Source organism: Balaenoptera ricei, chromosome 1 (assembly GCF_028023285.1).
Source record: "Balaenoptera ricei isolate mBalRic1 chromosome 1, mBalRic1.hap2, whole genome shotgun sequence".
NCBI lineage: Eukaryota > Metazoa > Chordata > Mammalia > Artiodactyla > Balaenopteridae > Balaenoptera > Balaenoptera ricei.
This window is the reverse complement of record NC_082639.1, coordinates 113,173,963-113,197,265: the sequence shown is the minus strand read 5'-3', so window position 1 is coordinate 113,197,265 and position 23,303 is coordinate 113,173,963. Positions and strand designations below refer to the sequence as shown.

At 49.1% G+C, this 23,303-nt stretch overlaps 1 protein-coding gene and 2 long non-coding RNA genes across 7 annotated transcripts; 2 read left to right on the top strand and 1 right to left on the bottom strand.

Annotated features, from left to right (window-relative positions):
* Positions 1 to 36: 36 nt before the first annotated feature.
* On the bottom strand, positions 37 to 10,345 carry FDPS (farnesyl diphosphate synthase). 5 transcript variants are annotated; one of them, XM_059933368.1, is made up of 11 exons: positions 10,249 to 10,291; positions 9,181 to 9,397; positions 8,942 to 9,104; positions 6,972 to 7,112; positions 2,698 to 2,778; positions 2,428 to 2,550; positions 1,973 to 2,061; positions 1,808 to 1,880; positions 1,029 to 1,106; positions 792 to 926; positions 37 to 295 (listed from the first exon to the last, which is right to left on the bottom strand). In XM_059933368.1, exons 2-11 carry the CDS (start codon positions 9,360 to 9,362, stop codon positions 95 to 97), a joined length of 1,266 nt encoding a protein of 421 aa, XP_059789351.1. In that variant the 5' UTR covers positions 9,363 to 9,397; positions 10,249 to 10,291; the 3' UTR covers positions 37 to 94. The 5 variants fall into 5 exon arrangements, with proteins under 5 accessions (XP_059789351.1, XP_059789356.1, XP_059789366.1 ...); XM_059933373.1 differs by lacking the exon at positions 9,181 to 9,397 and having other exon boundaries at positions 10,249 to 10,345; XM_059933383.1 differs by lacking the exon at positions 9,181 to 9,397 and having other exon boundaries at positions 8,942 to 9,083; positions 10,249 to 10,300.
* On the top strand, positions 917 to 3,664 carry LOC132371823 (uncharacterized). The gene is made up of 2 exons (XR_009504991.1): positions 917 to 1,144; positions 2,633 to 3,664. It is a non-coding gene; the product is annotated as an uncharacterized LOC132371823 (long non-coding RNA).
* LOC132371827 (uncharacterized) lies at positions 5,267 to 8,021 on the top strand. Its single transcript, XR_009504992.1, has 2 exons — positions 5,267 to 5,863; positions 6,094 to 8,021. It is a non-coding gene; the product is annotated as an uncharacterized LOC132371827 (long non-coding RNA).
* Positions 10,346 to 23,303: the final 12,958 nt, after the last annotated feature.

Sequence of the window (23,303 nt, the reverse complement as noted above, 5' to 3'; positions counted from 1 at the left end):
TGCGCCCCTGGCTGGCACAAGCAGGAACAGAAGAACCACAGGTTAGACAACAATTTATTGAGAGCCTCCCCTCTCCACCTTCACAGTCTCTAAGTCACTTTTTCCGCTTGTAGATCTTGTTTGCTAGCCCCAGGAAGATGGCTGGGGGCAGGGGCGCAGCATACTGCTCAATGAGACCCATAATGCGGCTGTAACTGTGCTCCTCGTACTGCGTGAACACAGCCCGAAGATTCATCTCCTCGTATAGTGCCTTTACCCGGGCCACCTTCTCGGCCTCCTTCTGCCCATAGTTCTCCTGAAGGATTGGAGGCAGGAAAATGGGATTAATCTCCCCCCAGCACCTCCAGGTCCACTCTCCTCCCCCCATCCAGATATTCCAGAACATCTCCAATGCCATTCACTCCATTCCTGCCTCCAGTTTCAAGTGTCTCTTAGTATCTAAGATCTTGAACCTCCCCCTCCCCATCCCAAATGCTCAGACAGTGGCTCAGGCCTCAGTCTCCTCTAGCCCAGGGTTTCTCAACCCTTGGCACATGTGAAATTTTGGACTGGATAATACTTTGTGTGGAAAGCTACTGTATGCGTTGTAAGATGTCTGGCAGCATCTCTGGCCTCTACGCACTAGAGATACCTGTGGTACATGCACACACACCAAGTTATGACAACAAAAAAATGTCTCCCGACACTGCCAAACGTCCTCTGGGGGGGGGTGCAAAATCACCCCCACTGAAGAACCACTGCTCTATCCCCTTTTTCAGCAGCTCAGGGATCCACAGCCCTCTCTCAGGCACCTGCAGGATCTGGCGCTGTTCCGGAGAGGCCCGTTGCAGACACTGAACCACCAGCCAGCTGCACTTGTTGTCCTGGATGTCAGTGCCGATCTTGCCCGTCACACTGGGATCCCCAAAGAGATCAAGGTAATCATCCTGGGTGGGGGCGGGTGCAGAAAAGGAGGAATGAAGAGGCACCAAGGCAGGGAAGGAGGAAAGTTGGAGCCTTTTCTCTGCCAGTGCCTCATGCCTTCCTACCTGAATCTGAAAGAACTCTCCCATCTCCAGCAGGATCTTCTTGGCATTGGCATGCTCCTTCTCCCCGTCAATGCCCGCCTACAGTGAAAAGGGGATTAACAAGCCATACACCAGAGGTGCCTTCATCTTCCTGGCCGCTTCATTCCACGAGGTCTTGCCCCAGTGCAGCCCCCAAATCTTCTCTCCTCTCCTTTCAGACATCCCTGGCTTCCCTGATCTAGGAAGTCCTTACTGATGGCCCAGCCCCTATCCCACTTATTTTAGCTAGGTCTTCCTGCGAGTCATAGCAGAGGTGAGTCCATTCTGGAGGCCCTCAGACTATCTCTTCTCTCACAAGGCTCAGTCCCTGAGTCACTCTGATCCTTCTTCCTAATCTTTTTGCCATTTCCAAATTCTTTCAGGATGAAAAGGAAACTTGGAGAAGGTCAGCATAGACAGTTAATCCCACTGACCGCCTCCGAATCCAGTCTCCTCCCTCTCAGCCTGAATTATATCCTCCCCACTCCTATCCGTACTCAGATGGAGGATTTATTGTTCCCCCTTGATGGGCCATCCACATTCATATTAGCCACTCAGTTAATTTTTACAGTAGTCCGATGGGTGGGGATTTTTATCCTCATCTTACAGCTGAGGAAACAGACTCAGAGAGATTAAGTAACTTGCTCAAGATCACACAGCCATTCAGTGGGGGCACCAGATTGTCCAAAGTTGTCTGCCCTGTGGCCTCCTATCCAAAAGCCCACATGAGCAGGGCAGCGAGGGTGGGGAGGCTCACTCACCATATACATAGCAGCAGCTACAGGAAGGTAAAAGGAGTAGAAAGCCGTCTTGTACTTGACAATAGATTTGTACCTGAGTACAGGGAGAAGATAAACTCCTCAGAAGGATAATGCCCCTGCCCCAGCCCTCCCTCACTGTCCAGATATGGTTCCATTGTCCCTCACCTCTTTTCAGTGAATCTGCCAAGATCTACATTGCCCTGGGGGGCCGTGATGAGGTCCAGGGTCTGTCCGATCTCAGTCTGATAAGAACTCTAAGGAAGAGGAAAATGGCCCATGACCTGGGCTTTCTCCAGGGCTGGAGAACCCTGAAATCTTGGGCCCTACATCCCATACCAGTTGACACCTGGGCAGTCAGAAAGACAGCAGGAGGGAGAGAGGGGCCCAAGACTCAAGGCCCATCCAGTCACACACACAGTCCCTTCCCACTCCTCAGTCACAGAGACACAAAAGCCCCTCTCGCCACCACCACCCTCCCCAATTCCCTTCCTCAATTATTTCCCCATCCAGGCAAACCGAGGTATCTCCTTTGTCCCGAAACAAGCTAGACGAGACTGTCCTACAGAGGCCAAGGCTACTGTGGGCAGCCTCTGGGCACTGAGCCCTGGTCTGCAGCACACCTGCAGGAAGAGCTCGATCAGGTTCATATAATAGGGCTGCTCCCGGCAGTAGAACTTCAGCAGGCGGTAGACACATGCTTCCAGAAGGAAAGCATCATTGATTGCATCCAAACCTATGCCTGGCTGTCAAGGACACAGAAAAACAAGCAATCAGTCTTTGGCCTAGACTCATACCAAGAACCTGTAACTCTGAACACCTCCATAGGTTCCACGTGACCATCTCCCTGTGGCCTGTTCCCATGCCCACCGCTACTTTCCTGCCCACTTTACCTTCTGATACCAGCAGATCTGGCCCCGTCGGGTGAGGGAGGAATCCATGATGTCGTCTGACACCACGAAGAAGGCTTGGAGCTACGAGAACGAAAAGTGGAGTAAGAGCCCCAGGGCTCCTTATTACTGTTCCTTCTACCAGCAACAGAGCTGCTGCTTTTGAGAATCACTGAGCTGGGAAGGAAGGTCAGGATGAGGAAGCCGAGGACTTTTTTTTTTTTTTTTTTTTTGCCACACTATGTGGCATGTGGTATCTTAGTTCGCCAACCAGGGACTGAACCCGTGCCCCTGCACTGGGAGCGCGGAGTCTTAACCACTGAACCACCAGGGAAGTCCACCAAGGACTTTTCATCTGTGCTGTGGGACTTTGGAAAGTTACATGACTTCTTTGGCTCAGGCTTCCAAACTATAAAAAGGGACAAAAACTCCGTTGTTTTCAAAGTAAGAGACACAACAGATCTCTGACATCTCCAGACAAGCAGCCCTAGACAATCCCTGGTATCAGGGAGATGATGAAACATCTTCATATACTGTACTCTCTCGCCAAAAACTTCAGTGAATGCTTCAAGTAAGATTTCTTCAGGCAATTTGACTTTACATGACTTCTGGAACAAAAAAGGCTGTTCCTGTGTCCTCCCCGGGCACTCTGCTTACCTACTCCAGTGACCAGGAACAAAACCCCACCTCAGGGAGCTCATTTGGGAGCGCAGGTCTAATAGGATGGAACTGAAGTCTGACTTCTGGTAACTTTCACCCATGGGTCTTAAACATCATCAAAGGGCTTACTCTTCTGAGTGCCAGCCTACTTGAAGGTACCCAAACGTGCTGGTTCCCCACAGGACTGTGAACTCCTTGGAGGCAGGGCAATGTGTTTGTCCCCCTGGCATTCCCAGAGCCCAGCACAGCATGGTCCCAGAGTGGGTGTGTCATAAATGTTTGTCTAAGAAATAAATGAGAGAATGAAGCACTGTAACATCCCCCAGGATACTTCCTGCAGTCAGGCTACACATTCCGGCTCCTTCAAACAGCTTTTGAAGACATGGTTTTTGTTTTCTCTGGTTTTTTTGGCTGCACCACGTGGCTTGCGGGATCTTAGTTCCCTGACCAGGGACTGAACCTGGGCCCTCAGCAGTGAAAGCGCCGAGTCCTAACCACTGGACCGCCAGGAATTCCCCGAAGATACAGTTTTTAAACCTTCACCCCACCCTGATCCCTGCATGTGCTCTAGTGGATCTGCATTGCTCACAGGAAGTGCCCAACACCACCCACCAGCTCACGTGTGGGCAGTGCAGAAAGGGTTATGGCGATTGCCGCTCTTGTGCCAGGCAAAGTCCCTGGGGAAGGAGGCATCCATCTGCATCTTGACCTCTGACTTCGCCCTGGGTTGGGACCTGGGTTTTCCACATTGGTGGCACACGTTTTATCTACAATGTGTTTATTTGGAGTGGCATTGTTCCCCTGAAGCCACAGGTCCGCTGCCTCCCCTGAGTGATTACAAGGGCCATCTGGTTTCAACCAGCACCACTCAACCAAGATTGTCTCCAAAGGGCATTCATTCTGTGGCCTCCCTCAATCTTCTCTGCCCCCCAACTGCACTTTCTATTTGTTAGGAGAACTTTAAATCTATAGGGATGGTACCACAGTACCGGGTTGAGTTTTTTTAGTCATCTTCCCAGGTATGTGCTATAGTGGGAAGTAACGGGAAATACACATTACCTATGTAGCATCCTTACCAAAATGTTTACCCTGATTATTTCCTCATGATATTAATCAGGCTGGATTGTGAGATACTCTACCAAATAATTGGCCTGGACTTTAAAAAAAGTTAATTGTGATAGGGGAAGTATTCTAAAGACTGGAGAAAAACTACCAAATGCAATACATTACTCCTGCTTGGATCCTAGATGTTAAAAAAAAAAAAAGAAAAAAAAACCTATAGTGGACAATTGGGGGGGAATTACAAGTATTTAAATATGGAATATACATTAGATAATATTTTAGTACCAATGTTAAATATCTTGGATGTTGCTATGATCTGAATGTGTCCCCCACCAAAATTCGTATGTTGAAATCCTAACCTTCAAAGATGATGGTATTAGAAGGTGGACCCTTTGGGAGGTGCTTAGGTCATGAGAGTGGAAGCCTTGTGAAAGGGATTAGTGCCGTTATGAAAGAGACCCCGCAGAGCTCCCTTGCCCCTTCCACCTGAGGACATAGCAAGGAGATGCTGGCTATGAACCAGGAAGAAAGCCCTCAGCCGACCATGCTGGTGCCTTGATCTTGGACCTTCCAGCCTTCAGAGCTGTGAGATATAAACTTCTGTTGTTTATAAGTTACCCAGTCTGTGGTATTTTGTTATAGCAGCCCAAAGATGTGATAACAGTATTGTGGTTACATAGGCAAATGTCCTCATTTTTAGGAAGTAAATGCTGAAATAGAAAAATAAGAGGTTGAAGGAGATGAGGTAGAAGTGAAAGGAAGATAGAAGCAGAAATTATAACAAAAATCATCCAAAACAATGGTGGACAGCTCAAATGGAATCTTGGGGAAGTGACAGCAGTACAGCTGCGTTTAAGAAAACACGGGGCGGCGGCGGGGGGGGGGGGGACTTCCCTGGTGGTGCAGTGGTTAAGAATCCGCCTGCCAATGCAGGGGACACAGGTTCGAGCCCTGGTGCAGGAAGACCCCACATGCCACGGAGCAGCTAAGCCTGTGCGCCACAACTACTGAGCCTGTGCTCTAGAGCCTGCGAGCCACAACTAGTGAGCCCATGAGCCCACGTGCCACAACTACTGAAGCCCGTGCGCCTAGAGACCGTGGCTCTGCAGAAAGAGAAGCCACCGCAGTGAGAAGCCCGCACATTGCAACAAAGAGCAGCCCCCGCTCGCCACAACTAGAGAAAGCCCACGCAGCAACGAAGACCCAACGCAGCCAAAAATTAATTAATTAATTAATTATTTTAAAAAAAGAAAACATGGGAATTTCCTGGTCGTCCAGTGGTTAGGACTCGGGGCTTTCACTGCCAGGGCCTGGGGGTCAATCCCTGGTCAGGGAACTAAGATCCCGCAAGCTGCATGGCACGGCCAAAAGAAAAAAAAAGAAAAAGAGAAAAACACCCCCAGGTGCACCCAGTGCGGCTGAGGTTAACAGCACCCGATTCTACCAGGTGAGCTGTTGGCCCCTCGCGCTCTCACCTCCCTCCGCCCCACAGCTCTGCCCCTCTCCTCCTGCCCTTCCCTCCTTGCCCGCCCTCTGTGTTTATGGGCTCCTCAGCCTCTCCCGACCCCTAGAAGGGCACCAGAGGCCCTTCACCAGGGGCCTCGTCCTCAGTGAGGCCATCGTCCTTCTACCTCCTTGGAGGCAAATCCCTATTCTCCAGCCCCATCTCTCTTACAGGCTCCAGATTGGAATTTCCAACACCTGCAGGACAGACAGCTCTGCCAGATCTGCTCATACCGAGAATGCGGTGTGGCCGACTCTGAGCTCGTCACGTCCTCCCTCGGGCCAGCTGCTCCTCTCCGCAGGCCAGAATCACCTGTCATTCGCCAAGCCCTGAGCGTCTTCCCTCCTGGGCTCACTGGCCCCCTCCTCAGGGCCTAGCACCGCCCCCCCCCAAACCTGGTCCCCCTGTCGCTAATGAAGACTTTAGGCCAGGCCAGCAAACCATACACCTTCAAGGGCCAAGTGAGCTTGGAGACAGGAAGATGTGGGGACTGGAGCAAGATAAAGACAGACCCACACATGTCCTGTCTTGGGAAAGTGGCCTCAATTCAACTTCAGCCAACTGTTGCTACATAGGACTCTAGACCCAGATCTAGCAATTTTCCAAGTAATGCTAGAAATCTGGTGTTTTATGTGAAATCTCTTCTTTGTTAGATTTAGGGACCTTAATTTTAAAATATTTTCGAAAACTACCAATGGGCTTCCAGTTTTCAATCTTTGCCACAGAATAACCTTCTAGAAGAACTAGCTTACTTCTGCAGCTGTCCTCTGCTCAGAGGAAAGAGTTGACAACTTTATGGCCAGTTCCAAGGCCCTGGCCCACAGCAAGTCTACAGGTGAAATATGTACCTACTGACAAAAGACTTTCCCCACATTTGTTAACCCTTGGAGTAATTCACTGAGTCTGGCTGCAGCATACTAGCGGCACAGAAACACAAACAACCAAGAAACCAAGTTTCAGGCCCATCCCTCCTTGCCCCACCCCATCCTACCCAGGGTACCCCCACTCTAAGTAAACCTCGTCTTCTCCTGCCCTTCCCCCTCCCTCTTACCAGTTCCACACACCAGCCCACGGTCAGGGCCCGCCGGAGACTATCAGCATCCTGCTTCCTGGGCTCCACCAGCTCCCGGAACGCTACCAGCACTGTCAAACCCCGATGGTACTTGCCTCCGATGGCATTGTACTCCAGGACCTGGGGGCAAGGGCAGAGGGACAAGGCATCAGGGTCTACAGAGCAGCTATTCTGAGAGTTCTCCTTGCCCCTTCCCACTTCCAACCACGAGGCCTAACTTTATCCTCCTCAACCCCTTCAGGCAGCCTCTGGAATTGCTTTTCTCTCGGCTTCTTCCCAAATCCTGGAGCACAGCTAGAAGTTCTCCAGTCCCCAGGCTCTCTCTGCATTGTCTTCTTCAGTACACTTAAAGGCTCCATACTGGAGATTAAAATCTGCTCCCAAACCCAGGACAGGGCTTGAAATGAGCGAAAACTCTGTACGTGCTACTGATAGGGACAGAGTAAAAGGACAAAGTAGGTGATTAAATAATTAATCCCACTAGAGGACTGTAAGTAAAGAAAAAAAGTATGGGAGACCCCTGTAAGTTAATGATCACCGAAGAAAGCAGGTTTGCTTAACCACAAAACCAAGCAGACCTGCTCAGCAACGGAAGCATGAGACATGCCCCAAAACAATAAAACAACAGTGGCATGAGACCCACATCCTGCCCAGTGAGTTCAGTCAGTTAATGACCCCTAGAACATGCTCTCTGCACACACAAAAAACAATTTATGGAAAGGCGACATTTCAATGTAAAAGACCCTCATTGTACTGAGACCTGAAATAATTGTTCCATAGTGCCACGACAGTCCTGGCTTAAACATGTAGGGACAAGAAAACTCCCCTGCCCAACGCGGAGGAGGAGGTGATGATGAAAGCGTGACGTCTACTCAAGAATGAGGAAGAAGGCGGTCTTGTCCTCCTCCCCGCTTTTCCTTTGATTATAAAACTGTAGCCCATGAAGTTCTTGGGGTGCGGCACCCTCTCACCCACCGGCTTGTAAGCCTCACAAGCGTTCTATTCTAATAAATCACTTCTTTTCTATCACTTTGCCTCTTGCTGAATTCTTTCTGCACTGAGACATAAAGAACTGGAGCTCCTCAGAGCCCCCAGAAACACCACCTAGCGGTTTCACTATGGGAATGGTTGGCGTGCTCACATCTCTCCTTCACCCCATCCCCAATTCTCCTAACTTCCCCTTCACAGCCCATTCCTCCTTTCTCAGCCACCTCCTCCAACCCACAGTTCAACCTATCTGCAAATGAAAAGCCTCTTTCACTTTATTAAAGGCAAGCCCCCTACCCACAGAGTTGGCCACAGGACAACTTGGAGGGGACCGAGGTTGGGGAACCTACCCCCCACTCCTCCAATGGCATCCCCTCCTGCTGGGGCTTCTCACTGTGCCTTCTGCTGCCCTGCTGTCAACCAGATCTAATTCACTGGGAAGACTTCCCTTTTAATCTCCATCCCAGTGTAGACAGACTTCCTTTTCCTTAGTTCCCCTCAGACAAATGAGACAGCATTACAAAAAGAATTACTAGATACTCCAAAAGAATAAAAGAATTAGGCAACTTAAGTATCCCAGCAGTAGCTCCTGTTCTAGAGCAGGGGTTTCCGATGATACACTAGCTTCACTCAGGCCCACTTCAGACTGCTTCCTCCCAGGTCCCTGCCAAGGTAGCACCTTATGATTTCTGGATACCTAATTCCCTTTCTCAACAAAACTAAAGACTTACCAGGTTCAAGGCCCTCCACCCCCATACAAAGCAGTCTGGCTGGCTCAGCAGAACCATAAAGCAGGATTGATCAGCTGACTAAATATACCTGCCCAGGCCCCACCCCCTCCAGAGTGGACCCAGAGTCACTCAGATAAAAGCCTGCTCTCATACCTGTCAAAAGCCAGAGCTGGATCCCACACATGCACAGAGAGTGCAAAGGTTCACTCTCTCAAGTCGTAAACCCCTCACCTCCTTGAGTCGGGCAATAGCATCTCCTGTCTCTGGGTGTCCAATGTCCTCCTCAGTCAGCACCCTGACAATCTGGGAGAAGTGCTGGATGAAATCCTGCCTTTCTTGGGCATAAACATCCAATTTCTGGTCTCCATTCATTCTGAGGGAGGAGTAAAATGCTCTGACAAGAGGGAGGACAAGTCAGAAACCTAATCAGCTGCTCCCCTCCCCAAGGCCCCTCACCCCGCCAAACTCACCGAGGCTCCTCTGTCCACGCTTGGCACCAGCAGCGGGCACTGTGCCAGGCCCCCAGGACTGGGCACCCATGCACCAGGGAGGGCCGCCGTAGGGAACCCAGCCACCTCTCCCGGGGCACCCAGCAGGGGGCTGGCAGCAAGAAGACACCCACAGATCTCAGCCAGCGGGACAGGGGCAGCATGGGGGGTGGCACAGGGAGGGGGCATCGAGCTCTCCCTGCAGGAGCAAGCACCAAAGGCAGATGCACGTTGTCAGCTCCCCAGGTCACCCTCCAACCTTTTACCTCCATACCCAGAATGCCCCACTCTCTTCTGGGCTGAGCTTGAGGGCATTTACAGAAAGAAACGCAGGGAACAAAAAGTATGGCTGGGTGACCAAGACTCAACTGATCACACTTAAAATAAGACGGCTAGAACTTAATGCCACCTAACTTTATCCGGTTGAGAAACCGTCAACGCCTCCTCCAGGGAGCCTCTGGAATTGCTACACTCTTGGCTTCTTCCCCCAAGTTCTGGAGCACATGATAGAAGAGTCCAGAGTAAAGGACCTCAGGACTGGGGGCTGGGAGGACCCTTAAATCACCCTATTTTATGGAGGTCAAACTGAGGCTCTAGGAGATAGGAAGATAACTGGGGAGTGTCAGTGCCAAATCTAGAACACAGGTCTCCCCTGGTAGGCGGGGAGAGGGGAGCGCAGGCTCTGAGATGCTTCAGGAAGAGAAGTGAAAGCGGAACCCCTGGGTGCTATGGACATGTAGCCTGGGGCTCTGGGACTGGGCGTCCTGAGCCTCACAGACCTGGGACTGCGCAGACAGCCTCGGAGCAACACTGGGTGGGTGGGGAGGGTTCGCAGCAGAAGAGCAAAGCAGGGTGCAGTTATCCTGTGGGGTTCCAGGAAAGCACATGGCAGAGTTCAGGAGTTTCTGCACATCCACAGTGTCAGTCGGTCCCACCAACCCCCAAAACGGGGGAACTCTAACACAACAGACTGGACCTCCTGTGCCTTAAAGTATCGCTACAGAGGTAAGGCCGAGTTTCTAGTCCCTGCCAGCCCTCTACCTCTCTCACCTGTTCCTGGACGCCAGTTGCTGCTCCAGATTGTTGGCTGGGTACTCCTAAAAGCCGGACCGCTCGGCGCTCAGCTCCCTGGGACCAGTAGTTCTCGATCTCCTTTCACTCTAGGCAGAAGTGCTTCATTAGACTACAATTCCCGACATGCCATAGGAGGGACAAAGACCGCGCGATCTAGCGCTGGCTGGCTGGGCGGAGACGAGCCACGCTGATTGGCTGCTTCCCCTCGTATGAGCATGAGGCCCTGTAACCAACAGCCAATGGAAGGGCTGCGCTCAGGGCCGGAAGTTAGGAGGAGCTGGAGTGGGCGGAGGGTGGGGTGAGGATGGAGGCAGCCGAGGTGAAAGCGAAACAGTTTGGGAATTCCCTGCACCCTAGCTCCGAGCTGTCACTTTTACTACGCACTTAAATTTTCATTATCTTCCTGTGCAGTTGAGTGGCACATTACTAAAAACCCAGCCGGACCAGCTTGGTCACTTACAGGTTGTCTAACTTAGGCAAATCATTTAACTTCTCTGAGCCTCAGTTGACGTCCTTGAGACTATCTTCCCTCATGTGTTAAATGAGGATAACACTGTGATATAAAGTATATAAAGTGCTTTAAGTGCTCAAGAAAGATAAGACTCAGCAGAAACTAGAAACTTTACCCTTACACACACACACACACACACACACACACACACTGCTTACCCACCCATCATGGGTAAATATAAAAGCTAAAACCATGAAAGGCTTAGAAGAAAACATAAGGGTAAGCCTTCATACCTTGGATTTGGCAATAGATTCTTAGATGTGACACCAAAAGCATAAGCAACAACAACAACAAATAGATAGATTGGAGTTCATCAAAATTAAGATCTTTTGTACGTCAAAGAACACTATCACAGGAGTGAAAAAAAAACCCTACAGAATGGGAGAAAATATTTGCAAATCATACATCTGATAAGAGTTTAATATCCAGAATATATAAAGAACTCCTAAAACTCCACAACAAAAATACAAACAACCCAATTAGAAAATGGACAAAGGACTTGAGTAGACACTTCTCCAAAAAACATACACAAATGGCCAATAAGCACATGAAAAGATTCTCAATACCATTAGTCATTAGGGAAATGCAAATCAAAACCATAATGAGATACCACTTTACACTTAGGAATATGGCTATAGTAAAAACAAAAAAATAAAAAACCTGAAAATAACAAACATTGGTGAGTATATAGAGAAGTTGGAATCCCCATACATTGCTACTGAGAATGTAAAATGGTGCAGTAGCTGGGGAAAGCAATTTGACGGTTCCTCAAAATGTTAAACATAGAATTACTATATGACCCAGCAATTCCCCTCCTAGGTATATACCCAAGAGAAAACAGAGAGGCAAACAAACTTGTACACAAATGTTCGTTGCAGCATTATTCACAACAGCCAAAAGGTGGAAACAACCCAAGTGTCCATCAACAGATGAATGGATAAACAACATGTGGTATATACATAAAATGAAATATTATTCAGCCTTAAAAAGGAAGGAAATTCTGACACATGATACCACATGGATGAATCTTAAAGGCACTGTGTTAAGTGAAATACACCAGATACGGGCTTCCCTGGTGGCGCAGTGGTTGAGAATCTGCCTGCCAATGCAGGGGACGCGGGTTCGAGCCCTGGTCTGGGAAGATCCCACATGCCGCGGAGCAACTGGGCCCGTGAGCCACAACTACTGAGCCTGCGCGTCTGGAGCCTGTGCCCCGCAACGGGAGGCCGCGATAATGAGAGGCCCGCGCACAGCGATGAAGAGTGGCCCCCGCTCTCCGCAACTGGAGAAAGCCCTCGCACAGAAACGAAGACCCAACACAGCCATAAATAAATAAATAAATAAATTAAAAAAAAAAAAAAAAAAGAAATACACCAGATACAAAAGAAAAAATACTCTATGATTCCACTTACATGAGGTATCTAGAGCAGAGACAGAGAGAGTAGAACAGTGGTTGTCAGGAACTGGGGAGAGGGAAGGATAGAAAATTATTGTTTAACGGGTATAGCGTTTCATTCTGAGAAGATTTTAAAAGTTCTAGAAATGGGTAGTGGTGATGGTTGCACAACAGTGTGAATACACTTAATGCCACTTAGCTGTGCACTAAAAAAATGGTTAAAATGGTTATTTTTATGTTAAGTATATTTTACGACAATAAAAAACTTATTGCACCTACCTAGAGTAGAAATAGAGAGAGGTCCAGGAAAACATCATTACATAGTAAATTACAACCTGGGTGAGGAGGGTGTGACATTGCTAACATTTGGCAAGGCTGGGTTGCTAGGATGGTCTGCCTCCACCTTTGGACAGGAGTTCATAAGGAAAAAATAGGAACCTCAAAGGAAATTAGAGATCAGGTCAATAGAACCTTGGGTGCTAGGAAACTCCTCAAGGAAAGACACAAGGCTGAAAAAAAAGAAAGTCTCACTCCAGTTTCCCCATCCTATACCATGATGCCCCCCACCCCCAAATCATCCCACCCTTCCCCCTCTCAGCCCCACACAGCTGGCCAGGCACACCCATATGATTGTTGCAACTCCACCGTGAAATAAGGCCATTAAGGGAAAATTCCCCAGAGCTGTACTTTGTAGCAGGTGGAGCTCCTAGAAGGGACCCCCCCAGGAGGAGGATGGATAGAAAGTGGAGACCAATGCCAAGGGGGAGGGGGTTGGGGAGAAGAGTGGGGGTTAGCAGATGTAAACTATTATATAGAGAATGCATAAACAACAAGGTCTTAAATGTAGCACAGAGAACTATATTCAGTATCCTATGATGAACCATAATGGAAAAGAATATTTTCAGAAAGAATGTGGACTTCCCTGGTGGCGCAGTGGTTAAGAATCTGCCTGCCAGTGCAGGGGACACGGGTTGGACCCCTGCTCCAGGAAGATCCCACATGCCGCAGAGCAACTAAGCCCGTGCACCGCAACTACTGGGCCTGTGCTCTAGAGCCTGCGAGCCACAACTAATGAGCCCGCTCGCCTAGAACCCGTGCTCTGCAACAAGAGAAGCCACCGCAATGAGAAGCCCATGCACCACAACAAAGAGTAGCCCCCGCTTGCTGCAACTAAAGAAAGCCTGCGCACGGCAATAAAGACCCAACACAGCCAAAAATAATTAATTAATTTAAAAAAAAGTGGAGACCCAAAACAAAACAAAATAAAACAGGGACTTACCTGGCAGTCCAGTGGTTAAGACTCCCTGCTTCCACTGCAGGGGGTGTGGGTTCAATCCCTGGTTGGGGACTAAGATCCCACATGCCTCACAGCGTGGCCAAAAAAACAAAAACAAACAAAAACCTAAAAAATAAAAACCAGAAAGTAGAGACCCAGGGTGAGACAGCCCTCAGTGGGCAGCCTGGTTATTTGAGACGTGCAAAGCATTCTTCCCTTTTTTTATTCTTTCTACAAATACCCTATTTATGGCATAGCTATTAAGTCACTGGCATTTGAAATCTGCACTTTCACATATATTTTATCTCATTGAACTCTCACCTGTAAGATTTCCCCTTTGGTGTGAGGACCTTGGTCAAACCTTTCCAGCTCAAGAGTGGCAGAACCACATCCAGAATCCGTTTCGTCTGCCTTTAAGTCTGCACATCTCTACAGAGACACCTCCGAGGCACCTGTGGATCCTTCCCAGAGCCATGTCTTCCTTCCCTCACCACCTACCCGTCAAGGCCCTGGGTCACCGCTCTCCCGTTCAGCTCACGCCTTGTTGGGTGGGGAGGGAGGACAATTAACAAAGGATACAGATAAGAGACAGGCAGAGGAGCAGCAGAAAGCCCAGAGCAATGCAGAAAGGAAGGGATGCTTCCAGGAAGAAGGCGGAGGCTCGCTGGGCCCTGTGGAGTCCGGGGCAAAGACACTGCGAGAAGGGGCACGGCCTGCTAGGCAATGGGCCAAAGGAGGGGTGAGAACTCCTGGAGAAAGGCCCATTTAATACCCACCTGGTTTGCTTCTGCGGTCTGATGGGAGTCAGGTATCAGCTGCCGGCTAGCTCACCCCCAGAGAGAAGAGCAATTGAAACAGGCCAGGAAGGGAAGCCAATTCAGGCTCCAGCCTTCCTTGTTCTTGCCCAGCTAACATGAAACTCCCTGGGCCGGCCTAAGTGCTGCCTGGGTGCAAGTCTTGACTCCACCATGACCAGCTGGGTGAACTTCAACAAGCCACGTGACCTCTCTGAGGGGGCTCCAAATTGCAAATTGAGCATACCAGCGTGATTTAGGTGACCTGTGTGTTTTTAATGGATCAAAGGATAAATGTGTGCCCCCTATCTAATTAGCTCATAGAGCAGAGTTGAGAAGCAAGAGTGGAAACTAAGGAAAAGGTCTTTATAAGTATTCAAGTCCGTTCAAATCCAAGGAATTTTTTTTTTTTTTTTTTTTTGGCTGCATTGGGTCTTCGTTGCTGCGCGTGGGCTTTCTCTAGTTGCGGTGAGCAGGGGCTACTGTTCGTTGTGGTGTGCTGGCTTCTCATTGCGGTGGCTTCTCTTGTTGCAGAGCACGGGCTCTAGGCGTGCAGCCTTCAGTAGTTGTGGCACGTGGGCTCAGTAGTTGTGGCTCGCGGGCTCTAGAGCTCAGGCTCAGTAGTTATGGCACACGGGCTTAGTTGCTCCACGGCATGTGGGATCTTCCCGGACTAGGGCTCGAACCCGTGTCCCCTGCATTGGCAGGCAGATTCTTAACCACTGTGCCACCAGGGAAGTCCCAATCCAAGGAATTATTGATCCACTCTCATTGCAAACCCCAAGTTCAGGAAATGGGGGTTGAGACCTGGGGTTGAAGGAGAGAAGATTGATAGACGGGGAGGCCATGTCTCCCAGAACTAAAGCCTCTCATTTCCCCATTCCAGTCTGGGACTTCCCAGAAGTGACCTTCCTAACAGAACTCAGGGGAAGTCAGGGACAGTGTGATCTCAGTCTGGCTAGGTGGCTAGGACAAAAGCCCTTGGGCTCTCCTAGTCCCAGCCTAACCCCCACTGGGAAACACTTAGCAGGGCAAAGGCCAAGGTCTCCTAAACACACTAGGACCCTGGGAAGAGAGAAAGTGTCAGAGCCACCCCTCCCCCAGTCACCAGGAAGCCTCAAGTACTCGCAGAAAGAACACAGCTTTGCAGTCAGCCAGCCCTGGGTTCAAACCCTGCTTTCAGTCCTTGTTGGTTGTATGATTTGGAATTAATTACCTAAACTCTGTGAATGTCATTTTTATCCTCCTTCAAATGGAGATAATATGTATCTCACGGGTTTGTGGCAGGTCCACTTCCTCACGTGGTTGAGAGCAAATGCTCCAGGTTTCAGCTGCATCCCAGACCATTAGGGCAGTGTCCGGTTTAGCTATTGTAGTTTGTGGTCTCTGTTTTGTTTTGTTTTTATTTATTTATTTACTTAGTTGCACCGGGTCTTAGTTGCAGCTCGGCAGCTCCTTAGTTGAGGCACATGGGCTCCTTTAGTTGTGGCATTCAAACTCAGTTGCCGCATGCATGTGGGATCTAGTTCCCTGACCAAGGATTGAACCTGGGCCCCCTGCATTGGGAGCACAGAGTCTTAACCACTGCGCCACCAGGGAAGTCCCCTAGTTTGTGGTCTCTTGTTACAAAAGTCAACCTGAGTCCTCTAGGAGACTTTCCCTCAACGTGTTAGGTATCCCCCTCTGTCTTCTTGTGGCCCCAGAGCTTACCCCAACCATAACTCTGATCACTAAATACAGTCAGCGCCTGAATTCTTGTCTGTCTTCTCCACTGCCTGGAACTTCTCCGGGATAGGGACACATCTTTGTCGTTGTCTCTCAGAGCATAGCACAGGGTCTGCCCCAACAATACATTTGCATGGAATTAATTTTGATGTTTTTTATAACATACACCAAAAAGTAGAGAAATATTCTAATAAGCCTCCATGTAACTGTCACCCAGATTTCACAATTGCCAACATTTTGTTCGTCTGATTTTATTCAACTACCTCCCTTTTCTTCCCCTATACCAACCACTACACCTTTCTTTGCTGGAATATTTTAAATCAAACCCCCAACATCAATATTATTATACCCATAAACACTTCAAGATGTATCTCTAATACATAAGGAATTTTTTAACACAACAAACAAAATTAATGGTAATTCTTTAATGTTACCTAAGGCCCAATGTTCAGATTTCCTGTTCAGTCCATGTTCCATGTTCAGATTTCCTGGATTGTCTCAAAAACATCTTTTGCAATTGGTTTGTTCAAATCAGAATCCAAATCAGGTCTACATATTGCATTTGGTTGGTATGCGTCTTAAGTCATTTTTCAATAAACACTTCCTCCTTCCCCCCTTTTTCATGCTATTTAATTGTTGATGAAACTGGGTCATTTGTTGGAAGAATTGCCTATATTCTGGATTTGGCTGATTGCATCCTCAAGTCTTTGTTTTAACTCTTTCCTCTACTTCCCTGTAAACTAGTAGTTAGGTTGGAGGCTTCGTTAGAATCAGAATTCTTCTGAGGCATGTACTCACTCCTGTTGCATTCTCTCAGGAGACACACAGGCCTGGTTACCCCACTTTTAGTGGTGCCAAACCTAATGGTTTTAGGAGCCCTTGATGTGCGTTTTAAATTTAACTGAATGGAAGAAGGAGACAAGAAAGCCCATCTAATGATGACAGAGAGGAGGTGAAATCTAGGTGGTTGAATAGGAATTTTGTTTAGCAGAGAAAATAGGCAAGGTGTAGGGAACTGTGTGTGCAAAGGCAAGGCACTGAGAGAGAGAGAGTGTGTAAGGATTCTGGAGTGGGCTGAGGCGTGGAGAAAGGGAGGCGATGTGGCTAGAAGTGATCTGGGTCCAGACAGTAAAGGGTTTTTACATGCCCTGATGAGTCAGTAATGTCCTTGAACAGAGCAGGCTGATCAGACTGATTTTTAGACAGACAACTCTGGCTGCACTGGTGGGGACCTACCAGCGATGGAGACCCCAGGCAGGAAAAGTCTGGGCAATAGATGAACGGAGGCAGCCTGCTGTCCCTGGCAGTGAGGATGGAGAGAGGGTGCATTTGGAAAATGTTTGGAATTGACAGGTTTTGTTGGCTGATGTTAGATGTGGCTGGTGAGAGTCTCCCAGTTTCACTAAGATGCAGAGAGTTGAGGAAGCGGTGCAGGATGGGGTGTGGGTAAGGAATAGAAAAGAAGTTGACTTGGCTGTAGTAGAAGGTGCGGGGTGCAGGGGGGCTGACCGGTGGGGTGTGGTCCCACCACATTGGTGAGAGGGGGCCTGTTGGATATGAGGGTTTGCAGCCCAGGAGAGAGGTTGGGGCGTGCTGGGCCCTGTTGAGTCACACTGAGAGCTGGGCCCCCTCATTCATCACTCACAGTTATTGAGCACCTACTTGACACTAGGAGTGTTGCAGTGGACAAAACAGACAAAATCCCTGTCCTCCTGAAACTGACTCTCTAGGTGAGGTGGGAACACTTTTTACAAGTGAAATGTATAAAAGTCTAGCCGGGAAGGAGAGCAAAGCAGGGAAGGGAAGATTGCGATGTTAAACGGAGTGACCAGAGAAGGCCTCATGGTAAGGTGATACATGAAAAGAAATCAGAAGGAAGTAATAAGCAAGGTATTGCTTCCTTACTTAGGGGAAGGGCATTCTCTACAGATAGAGGGGGACCTGCAAATGCAGCGGCCCTCTCTGAGGCAGGAGTTGACCTTCCTCGTTTGAGAAACAGCAAGGAGGTCAGTATGACCGGATTAAAGGGACAAGAGGAGGAGGATTGAGAGGTAGCAGGGTCTTGTAATGACTTTGGCTTTTACTCCGAGTGTGATGGGGCACATTAGTGGGTGTTAAGCAGTGTGTTCTGTTCTCACCCTCTACCTCCTCCTCCCCAAACCTCAGTGTATGGCTCTTCCACTCACCCCTCCTCTCCCCAGAGTGGAGCCCTCTGCCTTGCCCCACATGCAACATGGGAGCTGGGCCAAATGGGACAGGCCTTCACAAAAAGCTCCAGGAGGAGGCAAAGACCTGGGCCCATACACCCATGTTCATAGCAGCATTATTCACAAGAGTCAAAAGGCAGCAACAACCCAAGTGTCCATCAACAGAGGAATGGATAAACACTGTGTGGCATATACAGATGATGGAATATTATTCAGCCTTGAAAACAAAGGAAATTCTGACACATGAAACCACATGGATGAATCTTGAAGGCATTGTGCTAAGTAAAATAAGCCAGGCACAAAAGAAAAAATATTGTATGATTCCACTTACATGAGGTACCTAGAGTAGTCAAATTCACAGAGGCAGAAAGTAGAATAGACGTTGCCAGGAACTGGGGAGAGGGAAGAATGAGGAGTTACTGTTTAATTGGTATAATGTTTCCATTTGAGTGGATGAAAAAGTTTTGGGAATAAACAGTAGTGGTTACCCAACATTGTGAATGTACTTAAGGCCACTGAATTGTACACGTAAAAATGGTTAAAATGGTAAATTTTATCTTATGTATATTTTACCACAGTTTTTTTCAAAAGAAAAAGGAGATCTGGGCCTAGACTGGCCTCTGCATCTAGCTCTTCTCTGGCTAGTATCCTCCCATGCAAACGAGGGGTTCCATGGATGGACTTCAGAGAGTTTATTACAAGAGTTGTGAGCAAAATTGAGGCCTCTCTTCAGATGCAAGGCGTTCAAGATTTCCTTTAAGCGGGAAAAAAAAAAAAAGTTCAGAATAGTGTGCATGGTACCATGCTGCCACGTGAATAAAAAAGGGAACAATTACATATTGTTTGTACCTGCATTATCTATTTCTTGGAGAATACATAGAAAATTCATAAATCTGGTAACGTGCAGGGGGGAACTGAGTGGCTGGGCAGGGGAATGAAGTTGGGAAGGAAGAAACTCTTGACCTATACCTTGTACCTCTGAATTTTGTAGATTGTGCAAATATCTATTCAAATAAATGTAAATACATTTTGGACAAATTCTATGGCACTTTTGGAAATACAAAGGCAGGGCCCCACCCCCGATATTCTGATGACTGCAGTGGGAGAGGAGTCACCATATTTGCAGGAGAACAAGAGCAATAATTCCGAGCTCTCTGTTCGGGCCGTGCTTACAACACGTCCACGTACATTATCGCGCGGAGCGCTCCGGAAGGTTTATTATCTCGGTTTGCACATGACGAAACCGACGCTCAGAGCGTCTCCCCGCCTCACTCTGGCTCGCGGTGAGGGCGGGGGCGCGGGCCCGGGGCCTCCTCGGCCCAGCGGCCCCGCCCTCGCCCTTGTGCCAGCTGGCGGCTCTCGGGCGCCCCTCGCAGGCCTGCCGGCAGCCTTTTCCCGGATGAGGAGGGCGGGTGTTCTCTGGTTTGCAGAATAAAGCCACCTTAGGCTGGGGACAAAGCCTGGACTTTGTGTGCGTGTGTGAGAGCTCAAGTGTGCATAAATGGGTGTGTGTGAGTGTGTGTCTCTGTAAGGAAAAGTGTGTGAGGTTCCTGTGTGTCTGTGTCTGTGTGAGTCTGTTGTATGCGTGTGTGCTGGTGGTGTGAGTGTAGACTGTGTGTGTTAGGGTTGGGTGGGGTGTGCATCGGTGGAATGCGGGTGTTTGTGTCTGTGCACATGTGTGCGCATACACGCGTGTGCATGTGTCCCGGCATTGGTCAGTCTCTGTCCTTGACTCTGTACAGCTCTGGTATCACCACCGTGAAGCCACCCTGACCTCCCTCACCAGCATCGCTTAGTCTCTCCTGGTGCTCTCTGTGTCCTGTGTACAACTCCATCACCCCGCCTGACACACTTTATTAAACCTTACTGCTAGCATTCCTGCCCCTCCCCAGTCTGGGCAGGGAGCCTGAGTCTGTATAGAACACGGCACATGGTAGGGGCCCCATCCATGCTTGTGTGTGTGTTTGATGTCACCTGCTTGTGTCTGAAGGTGTCAGGGTGCGTGTGTTTGAGGGGATGGGGAGGGGTCGTATCTGACAAAGCTGAGTACACACATTCTGTTTGGATCCTAGGGGCCTATAGTCCTTCTCCCAGATTTCTCACCCACAGGCCTCCTGCTCAGGGCTGCCTGACCCTGTGACAGAGTGCAGGCCATCTCTCACGTGGTTACTTGTGGACCCAGGGTCAGCCAGACTGTTTTTCCTCTGCGGCCTGATTTTAGGTTGAAGCCTCTGTCCCTCGGCTGGATAGGCCAGGGGCTGCTTTGGGGCACCAGCCCCGCCTCCTATTGGCCGCTTGGGACTTGGATCTCTCGGAATTTTGTTCTTTCAACTGGTTCTGGAGTCAGTTTGAAATTGTCAGGCCAACCTTAAATGTCCCTCTCCAACCCCCAAGCACAAAGCCTGAGTCTCCAGCCCCTGAAGTCTATTATGTTCACTCTGGTAACAACTTTTGTCCATCTTTATTTGTTCTATCTTCTATACATAGAGCCTAGGACCCCGAGCTCCTTCCCCCTCGGGCAGTCCTTCCTACTATCTATTTTCTTTCTTTTCCAACCAGGGTCTGAAGCTTCTCCCCTTTTCTTCCACGGAAACAGTCCTGAGAGGGAAGGAATGGAGCTTAGTGGTTACAACTCAGACTCTAGAACCACACTGTCTGGGCCTGAATCCCAGCTCCACCACTGCCAAGATTTTTAGCTCCAGACAATTGTATCAGAACAAAGTCTTTCTCAAATTAGATAATTTGAGGAGTGTTTCATAAGAGGATTATGTGCAAAGGTATGGGCAGGGTGTTGGTAAACCACAAGGGATGGTGCATTACCCCAGAGCTAGTAGCAGTGGCTTAGTTACCACCCTCAGGGGCCCAGGAGATGGAGGGAGCATGTTTCCTAGAATCTGGAGAGAGAGGGCCCCCCGGCAGGCCCTACAGCAACCTCACAGAGGGGAGGGGCAGGTAAACGCCCAGCCTTGCTCTCCTCCATCTCATCTCCTATTAGTGCCACTCTCCACAGCCAAGCCCTAGAGAAGCCATGGGGCAAGGCCTTCAGCCTCCTGGCCACAGAGCAGAGTGGAAAGGGTAGAGAAAGGATCTGGAGTGGCAACAGAAGATGCTCAATGCACCCTGCTAGCCTCTGTTCCCTCATCTGTAAAACAGGCTATTAGGGGACTTCCCTGGCAGTCCTGTGGTTAGGACTCTGCGCTCTCACTGCCGAGGGCCCGGGGTTCAATCCCTGGTCAGGGAACTAAGATCCCACAAGCTGCGCAGCGTGGCCAAAAAAAATTTTTTAATTAAAAAAAAAAATAAAACAGGCTATTAGTCCAACCTTCCTTCTAGATCGTCGTGATGATAAAAGGAGAGGATGTGTATGAGGCCTTGAATGCTGTTCCAGCATATGCTGAGTGCTCAGTGAACATACCCAACTGTCTGCATGTTGATTTTAGTGATGAACTGGCATGTCAAACTTAAACCTGTCTAAAACAGAAACCTTGAATGTTTTCCCCTGCCAACCTCTTTCTTCCCTAGTCTTAGTGAGCGGCATGACTATCTGCCCAACTGCTCAAGCCAGACACCTCAGTGCCATCCTTTAGGGATGAAAGCCTCCCTCTCCCTCTCCCCACATCTCTCCATCATTCCATCCTGTCTGCTTTTCTCCAAACTACATCTCAAATCTGTCTCCCTCTCTCCATTTCTACTGCCACTATGCTAGTCCTCCCACCTAGATTACTCCTAAAAGCCCTCACTGGTCTCGCTACACCTACTGTCTGGTCTCCCCCACCCAGCTAGAGGGCTCTAAAGCATCACTTGGGTGTCACTTCCCTGGGTGAGCCCACTGCCCTCCAAGGCCCTGCTTCGGTCCCCAGTTTCACCAGGGACCACACCCCTCTACCCCAGGCTCAGGGCCTCACTGCAGCTTGCCCTCTCTTTAGCACCAGGCTTTTTCCTTCCTTGGAGCCTTGGCATATATTATTTCCAATCCCTCAGAAAACTCTTTGCTCCAAATTGTCTCCACTGGTTCCTTCTCCTTCTTCAAATCTCAGCTTAAATACGATCACTTCAAAGAGGCCTTCCCCAACCACCTCATCTAAAATACATCCCCCGGGACTTCCCTGGTGGTGCAGTGGTTAAGAATCCGCCTGCCAGTGCAGGGGACATGGGTTCGAGCCCTGGTCCAGGAAGATCCCACATGCTGCTGAGCAACTAAGCCCATGGGCCACAACTACTGAGCCTGCACTCTAGGACCCGCGAGCCACCATTACTGAGCGCATGCCTAGAGCCTGTGCTCTGCAACAAAGAAAAGGCATCGCAATGAGAAGCCCGCGCACCGCAAGGAAGCGTAGCCCCCGCTCACTGCAACTAGAGAAAGCCCGCGCACAGCAACGAAGACCCAATGCAGCCAAAAATAAATAAATAAAATAGAATACATCCCCCTGTCAGGACTTCCCCGGTGGTCCAGTGGTTAAGACTCTGCACTCCCCGTGCAGGCGGCCCGGGTTTGATCCCTGGTCAGGGAACTAGATCCCGCATGCCGCAACAAAGGTCCCTCACTCTGCAACAAAGATCCTGCGTGCGCCAACTAAGACCCTGCGCAGACAAATAAATAAATGTTAAAAAAAAAAAAAATCCCCCCCTTCTCCTCACTGGCTTCTTTGTCCCAGCACCCTGATTCATTCCTTCATAGCACTTACAAAGCATGTAGTTATATATTTATTTGTTTGACACTTGTTTATAGTCTGTCTCCCCACCAAACTATAAATTCCATAGAAGGGCACAGGCTCTGTCTGTTTTGCTCACCACTGTAGCTTCAGGACCTGGCACAGAGTAGGTGCTCAATAAATATTGCAGATGGTCAATGAGCAAATGGTAGCCAACGTGATAATGACAGTGATGTTATCAGAGCCCTTCCAGAGAATCCCACTACATGATCAAAATGCTCCCCATCCCCTTTCTTCAGCCTCCGGTCCCTACCCTAGATCCCCTGCTTCCTAGGTTCATCTAGGACTAACTTCAGTAAAGCACAAAAAAAGGGACCATATCACTGGCAAAAAAAAAAAAAAAAAAAAAAAATCTCTCTTCAGGTTGATGACCGGACAGTGTGAATGGATTGAAAATTTATCAGGAAAAA